The sequence below is a fragment of the Balaenoptera ricei genome, chromosome X (assembly GCF_028023285.1).
Source record: "Balaenoptera ricei isolate mBalRic1 chromosome X, mBalRic1.hap2, whole genome shotgun sequence".
Lineage (NCBI taxonomy): Eukaryota > Metazoa > Chordata > Mammalia > Artiodactyla > Balaenopteridae > Balaenoptera > Balaenoptera ricei.
The window spans coordinates 16715739-16736335 of NC_082660.1; the positions used below are offsets into that span (position 1 = coordinate 16715739).

Consider the following 20597-nt stretch of genomic DNA (forward strand, 5'->3'; position numbering starts at 1 on the left):
AAAACTAATAAGAACCTGCTGTATAGCACAGGGAACTCCACTTTGCTATACAGTAGAAACTAACACAACATTGTAAAACAACTATACCCCAATAGAAAAAAAAAGAAAAAAAAATGTCATTTGTTCAAATATAGAATTTTGTAATTTCTACTCATCCACCTTCTAATAAGTACTAGCAATTCTCCTATATCAAAGGGGAATATTTTTTTCATTAACAAGAGTATTCCACAAATGGCTGTTATGACAGAAATATTCCAAAGTTAAATTCTTCTGTGGATTGGCAATAAGAAAAAAATATGAAGGGGAAATGATCCTATTTAAAAAGCCAACAATAACCACAATCTACACAGGAAAAGGATTATAAGGAGTAAGCAAGGCAGCACAAATAAAACCGTAACTTGATTAAACAGTAATATCCTATATGTCAGTGAATCACTAGAATCAGCTGTTTAGAATTCAGAAGGGGATACATGTTTTAATGTGGTGATATATTTGCAAGAATTGGACCCCTGTGACGTTTGGGGTAAAGGGGAGAGGGGGAGAAAAGAGTTTCACTTATGCACCTGTATATAAAGACAATTTATATGACACAATACAAAAGTTTTAAACAAAAAAAGTCAGGAAAATGTCAGTTCTTTCTAAACTGACATACTTTTATGTAATTCAAATCCAAATACCAATGGAATTTTTAACTTGATAACATGATTTCAGAATAAACAAGTGAGAGCAGCTAAAACATTTTTGAAAATGAAGAGTGATAACGGGAAGGAAAAAAGCCATACCACAGAGGAGGAACCAAGATGGCGGAGTAGAAGGACACGCTCTCACTCCCTCTTGAGAACACCGGAATCACAACTAGCTGCTGGACAATCATCGACAGGAAGACACTGGAACTCACCAAAAAAGATACCCCACATCCAAAGACACAGGAGAAGCCACAATGAGACGGTAGGAGGGGCGCAATCACAGTAAAATCAAATCCCATAACTGCTGGGTGGGTGACTCACAGACTGGCGAACACTTATACCACAGAAGTCCACCCACTGGAGTGAAGGTTCTGAGCCCCATGTCAGGCTTCCCAACCTGGGGGTCTGGCAACGGAAGGAGGAATTCTAGAGAATCAGACTTTGAAGCCTAGTGGGAATTGATTGCAGGACTTTGACAGGACTGGGGGAAACAGAGACTCCACTCTTGGAGGGCACACACAAAGTAGTGCACGCACTGGGACCCAGGGGAAGGAGCAGTGAGCCCGGGGGAGACTGAACCAGACCTACCTGCTAGTGTTGGAGGGTCTCCTGCAGAGGCGGGGGGTGGCTGTTTCACAGCGGGGACAAGGACACTAGCAGCAGAAGTTCTGGGAAGTACTCCTTGGCGTGAGCCCTCCCAGAGTCTGTCATTAGCCCCACCAAAGAGCCCAGGTAGGCTCCAGTGTTGGGTTGCCTCCGGCCAAACAACCAACAGGGAGGGAACCCAGCCCCACCCATCAACAGTCAAGTGGATTAAAGTTCTACTGAGCTCTGCCCACCAGAGCAACAGTCAGCTCTACCCACCACCAGTCCCTCCCATCAAGCCTCTTAGATAGCCTCATTCACCAGAGGGCAGACAGCAGAAGCAAGAAGAAGTACAATCCTGCAGCCTGTGGAACAAAAACCACATTCACAGAAAGATAGACAAGATGAAAAGGCAGAGGGCTATATACCAGATGAAGGAACAAGATAAAACCCCAGAAAAACAACTAAATGAAGTGGAGATAGGCAATATTCCAGAAAAAGAATTCAGAATAATGATAGTGAAGATGATCCAGGACCTCAGAAAAAGAATGGAGGCAAAGATCGAGAAGATGCAAGAAATGTTTAACAAAGACCTAGAAGAATTAAAGAACAAACAAACAGAGATGAGCAGTACAATAACTGAAATGAAAACTACACTAGAAGGAAACAATAGCAGAATAACTGAGGCAGAAGAACGGATAAGTGACCTGGAAGACAGAATGGTGGAATTCACTGCTGCAGAACAGACTAAAGAAAAAAGAATGAAAAGAAATGAAGACAGCCTAAGAGACCTCTGGGACAACATTAAACACAACAACATTTGCATTATAGGGGTCCCAGAAGGAGAAGAGAGAGAGAAAGGACCAGAGATAATATTTGAAGAGATTATAGTCGAAAACTTCCCTAACATGGGAAAGGAAATAGCCACCCAAGTCCAGGAAGCTCACAGAGTATCATACAGGATAAACCCAAGGAGAAACACGCCGAGACACAGAGTAACCAAATTGGCAAAAATTAAAGACAAAGAAAAATTACTGAAAGCAGCAAGGGAAAAACGACAAATAACATACAAGGGAACTCCCATAAGGTTAACAGCTGATTTCTCAGCAGAAACCCTACAAGCCAGAAGGGAGGGGCATGATATACTTAAAGTGATGAAAGGGAAGAACCTACAGCCAAGATTACTCTAGCCGGCAAGGATCTCATTCAGATTTGATGGAGAAATCAAAAGCTTTACAGACAGGCAAACGCTAAGAGAATTCAGCACCACCAAACCAGCTCTACAACAAATGCTAAAGGAACTTCTCTAAGTGGGAAACACAAAAGAAGAAAAGGACCTACAAAAACAAACTCAAAACAATTAAGAAAATGGTCATAGGAACATACATATCGATAATTACCTTAAACATGAATGGATTAAATGCTCCAACAAAAAGACACAGGCTTGCTGAATGGATACAAAAACAAGACCCATATATATGCTGTCTACAAGAGACCCACTTCAGACCTAGGCACACATACAGACTGAAAGTGAGGGGATGGAAAAAGATATTCCATGCAAATGGAAATCAAAAGAAAGCTGGAATAGCTATACTCATATCAGATAAAATAGACTTTAAAATAAAGAATGTTACAAGAGACAAGGAAGGACACTACATAATGATCAAGGGATCAATCCAAGAAGAAGATATAACAATTATAAATATATACGCACCCAACATAGGAGCACCCCAATACATAAGGCAACTGCTAACAGCTATAAAAGAGGAAATCGACAGTAACACAATAATAGTGGGGGACTTTAACACCTCACTTACACCAGTGGACAGATCATCCAAAATGAAAATAAATAAGGAAACACAAGCTTTAAATGACACAATAGACCAGATAGATTTAATTGATATTTATAGGACATTCCATCCAAAAACAGCAGATTACACTTTCTTCTCAAGTGCGCACGGAACATTCTCCAGGATAGATCACATCTTGGGTCACAAGTCAAGCCTCAGTAAATTTAAGAAAATTGAAATCATATCAAGCATCTTTTCTGACCACAACGCTATGAGATTAGAAATCAATTACAGGGAAAAAAACGTAAAAAACACAAACACATGGAGGCTAAACAATACGTTACTAAATAACCAAGAGATCACTGAAGAAATCAAAGAGAAAATCAAAAAATACCTAGAGACAAATGACAATGAAAACACGACGATCCAAAACCTATGGGATGCAGCAAAAGCAGTTCTAAGAGGGAAGTTTATAGCTATACAAGCCTACCTCAAGAAACAAGAAAAATCTCAAGTAAACAATCTAACCTTACACCTAAAGGAAGTAGAGAAAGAAGAACAAATAAAACCCAAAGTTAGCAGAAGGAAAGAAATCATAAAGATCAGAGCAGAAATAAATGAAATAGAAATAAAGAAAACAATAGCAAAGATCAAGAAAACTAAAAGCTGGTTCTTTGAGAAGATAAACAACATTGATAAACCATTAGCCAGACTTATCAAGAAAAAGAGGGAGAGGACTCAAATCAATAAAATTAGAAATGAAAAAGGAGAAGTTACAACAGACACCGCAGAAATACAAAGCATCCTAAGAGACTACTACAAGCAACTCTATGCCAATAAAATGGACAACCTGGAAGAAATGGATAAATTCTTAGAAAGGTATAACCTTCCAAAACTGAACCAGGAAAAAACAGAAAATATGAACAGACCAATCACAAGTAATGAAATTGAAACCGTGATTAAAAATCTTCCAACAAACAAAAGTCCAGGACCAGACGGCTTCACAGGTGAATTCTATCAAACATTTAGAGAAGAGCTAACACCCATCCTTCTCAAACTCTTCCAAAATTGCAGAGGAAGGAACACTCCCAAACTCATTCTATGAGGCCACCATCACCCTGATACCACAACCAGACAAAGATACTACAAAGAAAGAAAATTACAGACCAATATCACTGATGAATATAGATGCAAAAATCCTCAACAAAATACTAGCAAACAGAATCCAACAACACATTAAAAGGATCATACACCACGATCAAATGGGATTTATCCCAGGGATGCAAGGATTCTTCAATATACACAAATCAATCAGTGTGATACACCATATTAACAAACTGAAGAATAAAAACCATATGATCATCTCAACAGATGCAGAAAAGGCTTGTGACAAAATTCAACACCCATTTATGATAAAAACTCTCCAGAAAGTGGGCATAGAGGGAACCTACCTCAACATAATAAAGGCCATATACGACAAACCCACAGCAAACATCATTCTCAATGGTGAAAAACTGAAAGCACTTCCTCTAAGATCAGGAACGAGACAAGGATGTCCACTCTCACCACTATTTTTCAACATAGTTTTGGAAGTCCTAGCCACGGCAATCAGAGAAGAAAAAGAAATAAAATGAATACAAATTGGAAAAGAAGAAGTAAAACTGTCACTGCTTGCAGATGACATGATACTATACACAGAGAATCCTAAAGATGCCACCAGAAACCTACTAGAGCTAATCAATGAATCTGGTAAAGTAGCAGGATACAAAATTAATGCACAGCAATCTCTTGCATTCCTATACACTAATGATGAAAAATCTGAAAGAGAAATTATGGAAACACTCCCGTTTACCATTGCAACGAAAAGAATAAAATACCTAGGAATTAACCTACCTAGGGAGACAAAAGACCTGTATGCAGAAAACTATAAGACACTGATGAAAGAAATTAAAGATGAAACCAACAGACGGAGAGATATAGCATGTTCTTGGATTGGAAGAATCAACATTGTGAAAATGACTATAGTACCCAAAGCAATCTACAGATTCAATGTAATTCCTATGAAATTACCAATGGCATTTTTTACAGAACTAGAACAACTCATCTTAAAATTTGTATGGAGACACAAAAGACCCCGAATAGCCAAAGCAGTCTTGAGGTAAAAAAACGGAGCTGGAGGAATCAGACTCCCTGACTTCAGACTATACTACAAAGCTACAGTAATCAAGACAATATGGTACTGGCACAAAAACAGAAACATAGATCAATGGAACAAGATAGAAAGCCCAGAGATAAACCCACGCACATATGGTCACCTTATCTTTGATAAAGGAGGCAAGCATATACAGTGGAGAAAAGACAGTCTCTTCAATAAGTGGTGCTGGGAAAACTGGACAGCTACATGTAAAAGAATGAAATTAGAACACTTCCTAACACCATACACAAAAATAAACTCAAAATGGATTAGAGACCATCCATGCAAGACCGGACTCTATAAAACTCTTAGAGGAAAACACAGGAAGAACACTCTTTGACATAAATCACAGCAAGATCTTTTTTGATCCACCTCCTAGAGTAATGGAAATAAAAACAAAAATAAACAAATGGGACCTAATGAAACTTCAAAGCTTTTGCACAGCAATGGAAACCATAAACAGGACAAAAAGACAACCCTCAGAATGGGAGAAAATATTTGGAAATGAATCAACGGACAAAGGATTAATCTCCAAAATATATAAACAGCTCATGAAGCTCAATATTAAAGAAACAAACAACCCAACCCAAAAATGGGCAGAAGACCTAAATAGACATTTCTCCAAAGAAGACATACAGATGGCCAAGAAGCACATTAAAGCTGCTCAACATCACTAATTATTAGAGAAATGCAAATCAAAACTACATTGAGGTATCACCTCACACCAGTTAGAATGGGCATCAACAGAAAATCTTCAAACAACAAATGCTGGAGAGGGTGTGGAGAAAAGGGAACCCTCTTGCACTGTTGGTGGGAATGTAACTTGATACAGCCACTATGGAGAAAAGTATGGAGGTTCCTTAAAAAACTAAAAATAGAATTACCATATGATCCAGCAATCCCACTACTGGGCATATACCCAGAGAAAACCATAATTCAAAGACACATGCACCCCAATGTTCATTGCAGCACTGCTTACAATAGCCAGGTCATGGAAGCAACCTACATGCCCATCGACAGACGAATGGATAAAGAAGATGTGGTACATATATACAATGGAATATTACTCAGCCATAAAAAGGAACGAAACTGAGTCATTTGTTGAGACGTGGATGGATCTAGAGACTGTCATACAGAGTGAAGTAAGTCAGAAAGAGAAAAACAAATATTGTATATTAACACATGTATGTGGAACCTAGAAAAATGGTACAGATAAACCGGTTTGCAAGGCACAAATAGAGACACAGATGTAGAGAACAAACGTATGGACACCAAGGGGTGAAAGCCGTGGGGGGGTGGGGATGGTGGTGTGCTGAATTGGGCGACTGGGATTGACATGTATACACTGATGTGTATAAAATTGATGACTAATAAGAACCTGCAGTATAAAAACAAACAAACAAACAAAGAAAAAAAAACAACTAATACTAAACTTTCTTTGGGTTATTTGTATGGAAGTATGTTAATATAAATGTTTCAGACACTACATGAAATTTCTAAATATCTTATGTGTTCTGGTATAATGTTATAAGTCATAATTCTAGTTATTACTTTAAAATGTATATCTCAGAAATAACTAAATATCCTTGTCAATTGCATTATTATGAAGTTTCATCAAATCTTTACCCGTGGTCATTTTTAAGTCTTTTGTCATTTACAGAGAGTTCTGGGTGTACTCTGATGCTTTTGCAAAAATGTTCCTATAAAAGGGTTTCATCTTCAAGGAATTCATGGAAAAGACTGACAAGTACAGGTTTCTGGTAAGTGACTGTACTGCTGAACTGAATGAATAAGCATTTTCAGTACTCTAATGGAAAACTGATGAATTCATAAAAGTGGTAACAAAAGATCAAGATGAAAAAAAAATTAACTGCATGGGACTGAGTGAACTGATGAGGATGATTATAAGTTTTGTGACTTTCTGTTAGAATAAAAAAAAAATCCCACAAGGACTCAGAGGCAAAAAATATACAAATCAACTTTCACTGCAAAGTAAAGGAGCTATTACAGTGGAGGATTACTGGACTGAATGTCAATATTATGACATAGTATGAGTGTGTTTCGTGTCTGGTAATTGCAATCATTGTTGCTTTTGTTGTGGTCTTCCAAAAAAAAAAAAGAATTGAAGGAGGGGAGGGAGGGTGTCTACTACTGCTTTACTCACCACTGTATCACACCACTTAACATAATGGTTAGCACAAACTGGTACTCAATAATATTTTTGAATTAATGAACAAATAAACAGATAAAGTTTGGTTATCTAAAAAAAAAAAGCCATACCATATATTAAAACATATTTTAAAGCCAGCATAGCTAACTATATTGATACAATTTGGTAATTTGGTTAGACAAATTAATGGTATAGAATTGAAAGTCCAAAAGAATTTATATGATAAATGATGTATCACAAATTAATGGGGGGCTGGATTATTTAATAAATGGTTCTGGAAAAGTGGCTAGTGCAAAATAAAAATCAATTTGCACACTAACCTCATACTGTATATCAAAATTTCATATCAATTAAAAATTGGAAGTAAAAAATGAAGCCAGTATAAAGGAGACAAAAAATTAGGTGAGAACTTATTCAGAGAAAATCTCCAAAGAAAACATCAATATACGAATCTGCATAACAATGTACTATTTCTGTACATCAAAACCAATTGTAAATAAAATGAAAAGCTCACAAACGGGGAAGCACAATCTGCCGTGAATGACAAAGGAATAACACACTAATCAGTAAGAAAAATACACAGATCTCAACGTAAGAGCCAAGAATACCAACAAACAACAGAGGAAAAAAAATGTTCAGGCCCCCTATTAATCAAAGAAATTCCAGCTAAAAACACTAATAAGCACTCTCCCCACTTCTGGTGGTGGGGTAAGCCTTCAAGAAATCGATTTGATAACAACTTAAAGTCCCATAAAATATGTACATGCTTTTGTCCAGTGATTCCACATCTAAGAATCTTTCCTAAAGAAATCATCAGAGCTGCAGATAAAGATTTAGGAGCAAAAATGGCCAACGTAGAGTTACTGACAATGGCAAGAAAAACTGGAACCATAAATGGATTCTTTCCTTTCCAGCAAAGGCTCTGACTATGAAGCACAGAACCTAGAATATAAGAAGTTTGGCTTTTGATTTACAGGAAACTCTTTTTCTTTTTTTTTTCCTCGAGAAATGAACAATAGAATGCCACCGTCAGTTCTCTACCCTTCTCAAATCGATTACCTAATATTTAGGTCATCTCTAGCAAAACAGTGTCCTTTTGATCCCTCAGACTCACCATCTCCTAGGCAACTGATTGGATGAGGAAAAAATAAAGCTTCACTGAGAAATATATAATTTGTAAAGACTTGAATAAATGGAATGACACATCTTGTCCCTCAGCTGGGAGGAGGTAATGGCAGAGGACGGAAAAGAGAAAGAGATGGACAGACAGATAGGCACAGCCAGATGCTGCATTTTAACACTAATTTGTGCGGTAATCTTTTTTCTTTTAAACAGCTTTACTGAGATATAATTTATATACCATAAAATTCACCCATTTTAAGTGTACAATTCAATGGTTTTTATGTACTTACAGAATTGTGCGACCATGACAACAATCTAATTTTAGAACATTTCTGTCACCCCAAAAAGAAACCTCATGCCCATTAGCAGTCACTTTCCATCCCCACACCCAGCTCTGGGCAAACACTAATCTACTTTCCATCTCTAGGGATTTGTCTATTCTTGACATTCATATAAATGGAATCATATAATATGAGATCTTTTGTATCTTCCTTCATTTACCACAGTGCTTTCAAGGCGCGTCCATGTTGTAATATGTATCAGTACTTCATTCTGTTTTATCACCAAATAATATTCCATTGTATGGATTAAACAACATTTTGTTCATCCATTCATCAGTTGATGGGCATCTGGGTAGTTTCCATTTTTTGGCTATTAGGGATAATGTTGCTATGAACATTTGTGTACAAGTTTGTGTGTGGACATATGTTTTCATTCTTCTTGGGTGTGATATGCTGGGTCATATGGTAACTATACTTAAAACTTTGAGGAAATGCTACACTGTTTTCCAAAGTAGAGGTACCATTTTACATTCCCACCAGCAGTGTATAAGTTATTCGTAGTATTCCCTTATAATTCTTTTAATTTCTCTAAAATGAATAGTGATGTCCCTTTTTCAGTTCCTCATATTAGTAGTTTAAGTCTTCTCTCCTTTTTTCTTGATCAGCGTAGCTAAACTTTATCAGTTTCACTGACCATTTCAAAGAGCCAACTGAAACTTCTGGTTTCAGTGATATTCTATACTGTTTTTCTATTCTCTATTTCGTTTATTTCCACGCTGATCCTTATTATTTCCTTCTTTCTGCTTGCTTTGAATTTAGTTTGCCCTTCTTTTTTCTAATTTCTTAAGGTAAAAAGTTAGGCTATTGACAATCCCACTTTTAGTATATATCCAAAGGAAATTAAATCACCGTGTCAAAGAGATATCTGCACCCCGATGTTCACTGCAGCATTATTCACGACACACGTGCACACACACAGAGGAATATTATTCAGCCATAAAAAATAAGGACAACATGAATGAACCTTGAGGGCATTAGGCTAAGTGAAAGACAAATCTTACATGTTCTCACCACCACCACAACCAAAAAAAAAAAAAAGGTAATGATGTGAGGTGAAGGATGTGTTAAGTAACCTTATTGTGATAATCATTTCACAATATATATGTATATCAAACCATTATGTTGTACACCTTAAAATTACAGTGTTATATGTCAATTATATCTCAATAAAGCTGGAAAAATAAGTTAGGCTATTGATCTGAGATCTGTTTTCTTTGTGAATATAGGCATCTGCAGCTATAAATTTCACTCAAAGCATTGCTTTAGCTGCATTCAATAAATTTTCAAACGTTGTGTTTTCATTTTCACTCATTTCAAAGTATTTTATTCTTTTCCTTTTTAAAAAAAGATTTATTTATTATTTATTTATTTATTTTAGGCTGCATCGGGTCTTAGCTGCAGCACACGGGATCTTCGTTGAGGCATGCAGGATCTTTCACTGAGGCACGTGGGCTTCTCTCTAGCTGTGGCGTGCAGGTTTTCTCTTCTCTAGTTGTGGCGCGTGGGTTCCAGAGTGCGAGAGCTCTGTAGTTTTGTGGCACGCAGGCTCTAGTTGAGGCGCGTGAGCTCAGTAGTTGTGGCACGCAGACTTAGCTGCCCCATGGCATGTGGGATCTTAGTTCCCTGACCAGGGATCGAACCCACGTCCCCTGCATTGTAAGGTGGAATCTTTACCACTGGACCACCAGGGAAGTCCCTCAAAGCATTTTAAAATTTCCCTTGTGGACTCTTCTCTGACCCACTGGTTATTTACGAGTATGTTGTTTAATTTCCATATATTTGTGAATTTCCCAAATGTCCTTCTGTTGTTGATTTCTAATTTCATTCCACTGTGGCCGGAGAACATACTTTGCATGATTTTAATCCTTTTAAAATTATTGAGACTTCTTTTATAGCCTAGCATATAGTCTATCTTGGAGAATGCTCCGTGCGCATCTGATCCCTGGTTGCTTCATGGAAACAACACTTTATTAGTTTCCATGTATCAATAATTTCTTCCCAACACTCTGGGGCCTTACTAGCAGTTCATCATTTTTAATAACAACTACTACTATATTCAGGGAGTGACTCCCCACCCTACTTCAATCTATTACCACCCTCTGCCCCTAAATTTATTCTCTTTCCTAATTTTCATCCTCACAATTTCCCTAAGGAAATCAACAAGAGTAATCTCCTTATTTTACAGATTAGAAAACAGAGTATGAGAGTTGCCCAAAGTCCCACAGAAACTTTGGGGGTGTAGCGGAAGGGGGGTCTGGACTCTGCCTACAGCCATTTTTCCTGCAACAAGGCCCTGCTGCCACTGAGCTTATTCAGGTCTCCAGAGAAACACTAATGGACCAAGCAGTTTAGTCCTCCTCTAATGTGCTTCCCCCGCCACGTGCACACACACACACACACACCCCCAGGGGAAGCTTTAAGCTGTTCTTTCTTTCCCTTTCTAGGTGGGGACAAAAGGGTGGCCCACGTAGCACTGTAACTGGGCCTGCTGTCAGCTTGACAGTGGGTTAGGAAGATGGGCCATGAAATGTCCTCATTGTTCGGGGCATAACAGTCCCAGAGCTTCACAAGCACAAAAAGCCACAAGTCCAAAGACTAAGCTGAGCCTGCAGGTGACATGGGGGGACCAGGCTGTGATGACAGACCAGTAGGACCAATCTGTGTAATTAAAAGAGAATAAGGAAACTTCAGAAGAAAAGGCCCCCTTTCCAGGGATTTCTCCACAAGTGAGGACAGCTACTGTCCCAGTACAATACCTCTAATTAACTATTTTCAATTAACCTACCAGCTCTCTTCCGAGAACACTCTCCCCCTTTGAAAAGGAGAAGCCCATGTGGGCCTTAGCAAAGGTCAGTCCCCCAGACCACAGGCGTGCCCTTTCAGGTCCCCTGGGCAGAGACTCCATGGGTCCCTGTATCAGGCCAAAGGCTGGGTCACTATCAGGGACCTCAGCCACCTCAGGAATTCTATGATTCCAGAACTCCGAAACATCAGGCTACATGTCTTGTCCTCATAGCTCCACAGGTGGGTTCATCACCTGAACTCAAAATGGCCGTCTCTTTCATGAGGAAGGGGAGAGAATGAACAAAGCTCTTCTCCATGTCCAATCAGGTTTTAATAGTATCAGGAAAAGCTAAGATTCCCTGCATTTCTATCGAAGCAGATAGAGAAGGCAATGGGAATGTTTTGACTACGGGGGGCCACCATTCTGTCATCATTATAAAATCCGCCCCTGGATTCCCAGGTTCTGTCCTGACTCAAGTCCCAGGTGGACCTGGCCTCGCAGTTCACTGGGTCCGCCCACTCAGCCCACTTTTCCTGCCAAAGCCCAGCCCAGGGGGACACTCCTAGCTACAAGGACCCAAAACACGATCAAGGGAAAAAATCTCTTTCAGCTTGTCACTTGAAAAACTACCAAAAAGACTGGCTCTCAAGTTTTAGATTTGGGGAATATTCTCGTAGCATCATCTAACTTGTTTTTTCACGGCCATGGGCTTGAGAAGCATCATCAGTCATTTCTTGCAGTGCCAGCACCACCATCTATGCTCACTCACTCTAACATTACCTGTGCAAGGTAGACTCTGAAGATGATCTTGGACATGCTTAGACGGCTCCTTGCTCTGCATTTTAAAGCCCAGCACACCCCAAAGCAGAGTCCTAACTAGTCTTCAGTAAAATGTGGTTCGGTGGTCAAAGAGAAGCAGGTTTCCTTACATAGGACATCTGAGAGCCTGCAAGACGCTAATTCATTTGTTAGTCTCTAAGAGGGTGCTAGTGCGTGCAGCTGTACCCAAAAGTTATTTGTCCAGACAGCCAACTTTCTCTCTCTCTTTCTCCCCCTTTTGTGGAATATTTTATAGGGCTACAATTCTGCACAACATGCGCTGGGAAATGCTGGTCAACATCTATCTGAGCTTGTTGCATGGTTTCCTCTGCAGTAGATGGAAATATACAACAGCACCCTCTTTTATTACAACATGCCTTATACATACAAACTTGGGCACACCAAGGTCCAACTCAGGACTTGTGAAAATAAGCACTGCATACAATGGTGCAATGTGGCTGAACCCAGAGCTATCCTTGGAGCCTGGTGTATTGCACAGAGCTTGTACAATTCCAGCATTCTGCACCATGTGAATCGTAAACTCCTCTACGACATGAGAAAACTTCAGTTATCCCCACTTATATGGACTCTCTGACTTTTAAAAGGTACCTAAGGTTTTATGCCAGCAATATAAAAACAAAATTAAAAATCAAGTCAGATTTACAAGTGGGTTATGCACTATGCACAGTATTTAGAACTCCAAATCTTTTTCCCATAGAAACAAAGTCATAAGTGGTGATTAAGTTCCCAGACTAACCCATAATGTAGCTAAAACAAGGCACATCTGCAATGTCATCAAGTAAAAAAAATTTTAAACAATGAAATTAAAGAAGAAACAAATTTATTTATCAAGAACACTTATGCTCGGTGGCATACCCAGAGGGGGGCAGGGGGGCAGCCCGTGCCTAAGCAGGAAGGAGCATCCTGTAGAGAAGGGACAAATGATAATGAAGCCAGCAAAGTCAGTTGGCTCTTTATTTCACCACCTGCTGACAACTGAAAACAACATCAGTAATAAAATACTGCTCCTTTGAGGAAAACTGGGTTCAACAAGAAGTGAGGAAGTAGTTAGGGGTACCTGGAGCTATTAAGGAGGAGACCATGGCTTACCAACATGGATTTTAGTGTAATTCTTTATTGTGTCCAAATTAATATCTATACCTAGAGTCGTGCCTATAGGAGTCTTTTTTTTTTATGCTTATCAACAATGATCCTGGTCAGTAGGGGTAAAACAGATGGAACAAGGATGGAGAAACAGATTCTATGAGTTCAAGGAGCAAACATTAGAAGAGAAAGGAAAGGAGCTAAAGAGAACATGTGTATAATGTGAGAGGCCGTGGGTCTGAGATGGAATTGCATGGACTGAGAACACTAAATCAGAGGAACCAAAGGCATCCTGCCCAAGACTCTCCCCGGTAGAAAGAAAAGGTGGGGAGGAGGAGGAGTTTCCTAGGAGAGCCACCAGGTGGAGCCACCATCACAAAACCACTTCAGGGATGGTCCTCTGGGTGGACTTGGGTGGAAGTCTAAATCATTATTCCACGCGACACTCATGACTCCACTGTTAATGGCTTATTATTAAGACACAGAGATTAAAAGGAGGTAAATATAATAGAAGAAAAATTCTAAAAACAATTTTGTCAATGACCCACACACTAAAAATTACAGAAAAAATATGAAAGCAACATCCCTCTAGAATGGCTTCTTTCCACCCATTTCACAACCACCCCTAAGCCCAACAGGCAGTACTACTCAGATAAGAAAATGGACAAGGGCAACATACTCTAACATCAGTTACTGGTCCTAACACAGGCTCCTAATAAAACATGTCAGAAATGCAGCCAAGGATCATTTACTGTACAAGACCTCTTTATGGCCCCTTTACTCTCAAACTTTCAAGAATGAAGGCCCACGGGTGCATAAAAAACCCCCCAAAAAACCATAAATGCACATACAGATACATTCACACAGGCATATATATTATTGAATGACTATATATGATATTCATCCACGTTCACTGCCAGATGGCAGGCTTTATTTTTATCTTCCCATGGGAAAGAACAGCTCAGGTGATAGCCAAGAGCTTCCACACAACAGTAATGCCTTCTCTTAACTCTTACTCTTCTATCTGTCCATAAAAGCCAGCAATCTAGGTAAAAATGACAGATGATTTGGAAACTTGAAGAAAAATCTGACCCAACACACCACATTTTCCGATTCCTAGTTAACTGGAGGTAACTCACATTTGCTTCTCCAAAAAGAAATGTGAAAGGAAAAAAGTCTTGTTTCTAGAAACAAATCCCCAGATCTCACATCTACCTTAAACAACAAAGCACTAGAAAACCAAAGTGGTTGACATTTTCTTTATCAAGGACATACTTTTTCCATCTTTTGTTTACAGTTTCATTTCAAACAAAGAGCCCACAGCCTATCAAGATCCATGCCACTGTCTCTGAGCCAACACAAGAGTGCCACGGCAGCACATGCACATTTATGTACACACGCACACACTCACTCACTCACGTTCTGATGAACAGGCCAATGGATATCTCAAGGATATTATTCCAAGTTGCTAAGTAAATGCTAAAGACATGAAAGCTCGAACAAACGTTTCCCCTTCAGTACAGTCAAGGGAGGGAGGTCACTATGGCCAGATGTGTTTAGGGATTGAATGACAAGTGCTGAAACTATGAGAGAAAGAAAGATAAACCGTAGGTAAAATTCTTCTGACAGCTACAGGCAGCAGACCAAGATGGAGAGCCCTTCTGTGCGCAAACACTAGGCCCATAGTATGTTGAGGGGCATGCATGTATCACCCATCAACACACAAAATGAATTCTGGAGAATTTCTGCACTAACTTTTAAAGCAACAATGTGTCACCAGAGGCAGAGCAGCTGTTGGTCTCTCTGTCAAGGAAAACTTTTGAATTAAACCCGTCTGAAGGACTAAACACACGAGAAATGAGCCCCAAAGAGTCATGTTCTACAATCACAGTCATATCCACATACCAACTTAGAGAGCAACTCTCCCCCATCTCAACTTGAATCTTATCTCGTAGCGTCAGTGCTATACCTGTTACAAATAATATCCTTTAAGCCATCAGATCTTTCAGCACTAATCTCTGGAAGGGGCAGTAAAATGCAAATGCATAACAAACCTTAAATAAAGATGGTAAAAGCAGATTATCTTTCAGAAGGCAGATGCCAGAGTAGCAGAGCGACTTAAAAAGATGATTATAAAATACATTGTATATCAGGAGAGCATAACAACAACAACAACAATAATAATAGTAGCAAAGAATAATAAATGTGCAAAATACAATAGAGACTTACCAAACACTGAATTCATGATAAACTGGAAATAGAAACAAGGACATATAATGCCAACCAGAAACACGCGGAGTGGCTTCACAATTCAGAATGACAGAAGTAAATAAGAGACATATCCCCACCTTGCCAGAAAAATGATATAAGGAATGTGCAGCACTTTCTCAACATTTCCCAAGTGATACAATAGATTGGAACTGCTTAGAGGCAGGACCAGCTGGTGTTTTCTAGTTTTTCTATCTGCCCCAGCACCAAGCACAGGGCCAGGGCCATAGCAGGCACACAGTAAACATGTGTAATTGAATGTCTGTTAGTACCCACCCCGAAGTGAGTAAGGAATAACGTCCAAAATTATAGGCAGCAGGAGGGGTGCAGAGAGAGGCAGCTTCCCCATGAGGTCTGCTAACAGTGCAAAAACTGGGAAACTACAGCCCTGAAATAGAAGCTGATCCTCACACAGGCCAGCAGGGTATTGATTCCAGCCTGGACACTTAACCTATCACATGGATAAAGTTGACTGGGGAACCCTTATAAGGATGAAACCAAAAGATTTTTTTATTCCATTTTACTTCAAGTAGAAAAGAGCCCATATTCAAATGAACAAAATCCTCCTTGCTCATCTTTAAGGATATATTTATTGTATTTGCTGTTAACTGCTAAAGTACCTATTCTGTTCAATTTTGGTTTGAAACTCGAGGTATGAATATCTTAAAAAAAAATCTTCCATATAGCAAAGTTCCAATTTAGAAGGGCCCATCACTCTCTTATATAGGTTCAATGATAGAAGAAACAAAAGAATAAATCATTCTCAGAAGGAAACAGACAATCTTTTTTTTTCTGGTTCATGAGAATGACTTCTGGCGCTAAGAAAAAATTTTAGATTTTCTGGCTGCAATTTGTCAACATTCTGGAGTCTGGGATAACTTTAGGATATACAACATCCATGCTGCAAGTTTAAATTTAAAAATGACCTCTTAAGCCTTGGGGAAAGCTTGTCTTAACCAGGAAGCTCCTTCACTGTGACTTGGGTAAAGCCCAGAGAAGTGGCCAAGGGTGAGAGCAGACACAACTGTCCTTAACAGTGCTAATGTCTGGAATATATAGCTGATGGCTGCCAAGCCAACTGGATGATCTGCTCGCTCTCTCTCTCTCTCTCTCTATTTCAGTCACATCTTTTTTCTCAAATAAAAAGCCTGTGGAGTCATTCCAGTACCTCCCTAAATCAACTCTGTAGACATTTGCAAAGGTTAAAGCTGAAAACTGAAACGAATCGGTCCCCAAACTAATGTTTCCATGGTCCTGGCCTTTTCTCAAGGCTATGAATAGCTTCCTTCAAATGTAGAATATCTTTTGACCTTATGCAGGTGCCTGGGGAGGGCGAGCTCATCCCACACTGTGAACTACTACAACCCATTCACCCCTGCTGCAAAGTGAGGCACGTCCCCAATGCAAAAATCGCTGGACACAATTGGGCAAACTTCTTCAGCTCAGTGTATCTCAAGTTCAGGACACAATGAAATGGTTCAATTTCAGACTTTTCATAGAAATAGACTTCAATCTTTCTTTATTGAACCACTGCTAAGCCTGCATCAAATGATATGGCCCATATAAAGTGAACAGTCATCTCATCTTTGATAAAGATGAAGAAAAAGAACCTGTGTTAATTCTACCAAATTCACACAGGGTCCAAGGCTGAATCACAAGGTGGACTCATATGCTATAAGAAAATCCCATGTTAGTGAATCAAATTAGCCTGTTACTAAACAACTCTGAAAGCAACTTCCCTCCATAACAACAGCAATAGACAAAAACATCCAAGAGATTTCTAGGGACAAAGCCTGATGGAAACAAAGGGAAGGAGGAGGCTTCGGTCATTTATGATAACTCATAAAACTTGAAAAATTAGTTGGACGGAAGTGTTAACAAGTAACTAGAATCATCCCACAGATTTAGCCTCTGATCCTTGTTTTAACGGGGAGAAAAAGTGGTTTTTCATTGATTTGGGATGGGAAAAAAATGTAGCTTTTGAGCTCAGCACAATGAACTATTTATGTGGCCTGACAAGGCCAATCAATCCAGCCTGCTGTTTATTATAAGGAGCAGTAGGATATTGTTAGCTCTGGTGGGTGGGGGCGGGGCCAAAGACGGCACTGGCCCTGGTACACAATTCTTCCCTTCAACTGGAAATTTATGTGTGGCCCAGGTGACCCGGGGGTCAGTATGAAGCCTGGGACAGAATGAAGATGGTTTGTTATGTGTTTCATATACAGGACGCCCCCATGTGCTATGGTCTCAGAGCCACTGGCAGATTATGACCTAAGAGTAAGAAGTTGGTCATAATCAGGCTGTAGGCCTGAGGTGGAGGCTTAGAAAGAAAACATTAAGTCAGTAAGCCGGTCCCTTTAATGCCATTTTCTGGTTAATGAAAAATTCTGTAGGGGACCTCAAAGGTCAGATTTTTCGTTGTAAAGAGACAATTATCTAAAAAGTTCGATTCCTTCATTGATTTAAAGCTCTCAGGTAACTTTATCGAACTTATCTGGATAATCACCTTAATCCCTTAACTTAATTAATTCCTTATCTTGTTAAATTAATGAATTACCTTAATTCTCTTATTTGCTTTACAAAAACAAGGCTGGCCAGAGAGGCCTTGCCGCTGGTCTACGTGTATGCCATTCCTCGGCCCACTGACCCAAGCAGCATCAGGAGAAACGGGAGAGGCTCAGATCAGCAAGGGAACTCTAGCTCTCCAAGTCCAATAAGGGCAGGCCTCAGGAGTTCTGGAACCTATTTGCAAGAATGCAGGAGGTGCTCTGGGGGATGACTATAGTTTTAGAGCTAGGTAGGCCTAAATTCTTAAAATGGGAAATCCCCTCCATTGGCAGGATGGGGTTTAAAAAAAAAAAACAAGAAAAGAAAGAAAATCTTATAGCTGCTAAACAGCGTGGGCCTCCAGCCAATATTTCATCTGAATAATTCAAAAAAGGAAATGTAACTGAGGGCAGCTGGAGGGGGTAGAGGAAGAAGCAGGAAGGAAGAGAGACACAAAGCTGAAGTCTCAAGCACTATGATCAATGGACAGTTTATTGGACAAATTCTTATGCCGTCTAAAATTGATGAAAGATTAGCTGTTCTTCCCTGTGGTTATGTAAACTTGCCTTTTTTTTTTCTTTTTAATGGAACTCTTTGCTAATACATTTCCGGCTCCTGCTTTTGAACAGCTCTATGTTTCTCTTTAAGGAAGTAATAAGCCCCTGAAAAGCCTGCAGCTGAAAGCTAACCTACCTCAGGCGTGCTTAGTGTGCACCCGGCCTGGTCCATGGGGAGGGTGGGCTCAGGAGAAACTGAGGCAATCCAGTTTCCATTTTAGTATAAAATTGAGTCGGGTTGTCTCTGCCATCTTATAGAATCTCTCCTACCATTTCACACAACAATGTCACAAAGGGCAGATAGGGGAGAAAACAAAACTCCAACAAACTGATACCTGAAAAATCTGCCTTGAGGCCTAAGAAGGGGGAAACAAGATGGCGAAAGGTTTCCTGGTTAGACAGATGGATGGATGAGCTATATCTCTGTAAATACTGCCTCTTGAACCGAGAGAGACAAAGCGGAGCCCAGCAGTTAGAGAGAGAAAGACCCTGCTAAAGACTGCCCTTACATTAAAAAGAGAGCGTGGCCAGACGTGCCCGGCTCAGCTGGCACCATAGTGTTCTCTGAAGTCACCTTTCAGCCAAAAAAATAGATATGAAAGCAAAAGCTAAAGTCCTAGAAAAATCATCGTTTACAAATTTAGTCTACTTTCCCACTGTCAAAAATTTTTTTTTATTAGTTCCCTTTAGTATAGTTATTGTATCGTTACTTGCCATGTGTGTGAGTGTGTATGCACCCAAAATTTATACAAAAATCAAAACCAAAAGGGAAAACGCCATTCAATTTTCCAGCAATGCAAAATTTGATACAGTTCACCCAGAAGTTTCCAGTTTGGGTTTGTGTGTGGGGAGGGGCTCTTTCTTCTTTGCCATACCTCTCTTGTTGGTTCTTAGAATTGTTTCAGAAGACAGCAATGCATTTCCACTGGACACTTCGTGCATGGGCTTTTCTGGAGCTTTGCTGGAGAGAGGGTCTTTCTTCATCTCTTTCTTTATTTCCTGTGAGGACAGAGAAACGGAAAACAAGATTGTAGTTTAACATTTTAGAATGTCTCTGACTATGTTAAGCTTCAGCTTTCTGGAAATGAACTATAGTGACCTCAACTCAGCATAACATTTTATTTTATTTTAACATCTTTACTGGAGTATAATTGCTTTACAATGGTGTGTTAGTTTCTGCTGTATGACAAAGTGAATCAGCTATACGTATACATATGTCCCCATATCCCCTCCCTCTTGCGGCTCCCTCCCACCCTCCCTATCCCACCCCTCTAGGTGGTCACAAAGCACCGAGCCGATCTCCCTGTCAGCAAAACGTTTTAAAAACACCATTTCCTATATGTTGTATTTTGTTTTCCTTACATTTATTAGACAAGCACCTGGTCCTATAAAATGTAATAATATCCAATACAATGCAACCTTCTGTGACTATGGTCATTCCAAGGGATCAAAAAGGCCACCATACAGCTCCAAATGACAGCCTGTACTATTTTTTGAACAATGACAATCTTTGGCCAAGCAGAATCGCCCCTCAAAGGCCTTCTGGTTTCTATTCTTCCCAACAGGGGTTTAAAGAAGTATATTCCCAAATCACCATTGTGCTCACAATTATGCTAAACCCAAAAGAGG

General features: G+C 39.6%; 1 protein-coding gene across 6 annotated transcripts in view; it reads right to left on the reverse strand.

Annotated features, from left to right (window-relative positions):
- The window catches only part of SH3KBP1 (SH3 domain containing kinase binding protein 1), a 337779-nt gene that overhangs the window by 187034 nt on the left and 130148 nt on the right, over nucleotides 1-20597 (reverse strand). For all 6 annotated transcript variants that reach the window (XM_059911028.1, XM_059911030.1, XM_059911025.1 and 3 more), the window contains one exon: nucleotides 19844-19967. In XM_059911028.1, the coding sequence (XP_059767011.1) occupies nucleotides 19844-19967 (124 nt within the window). The remainder of the gene's footprint in view (nucleotides 1-19843; nucleotides 19968-20597) is intronic.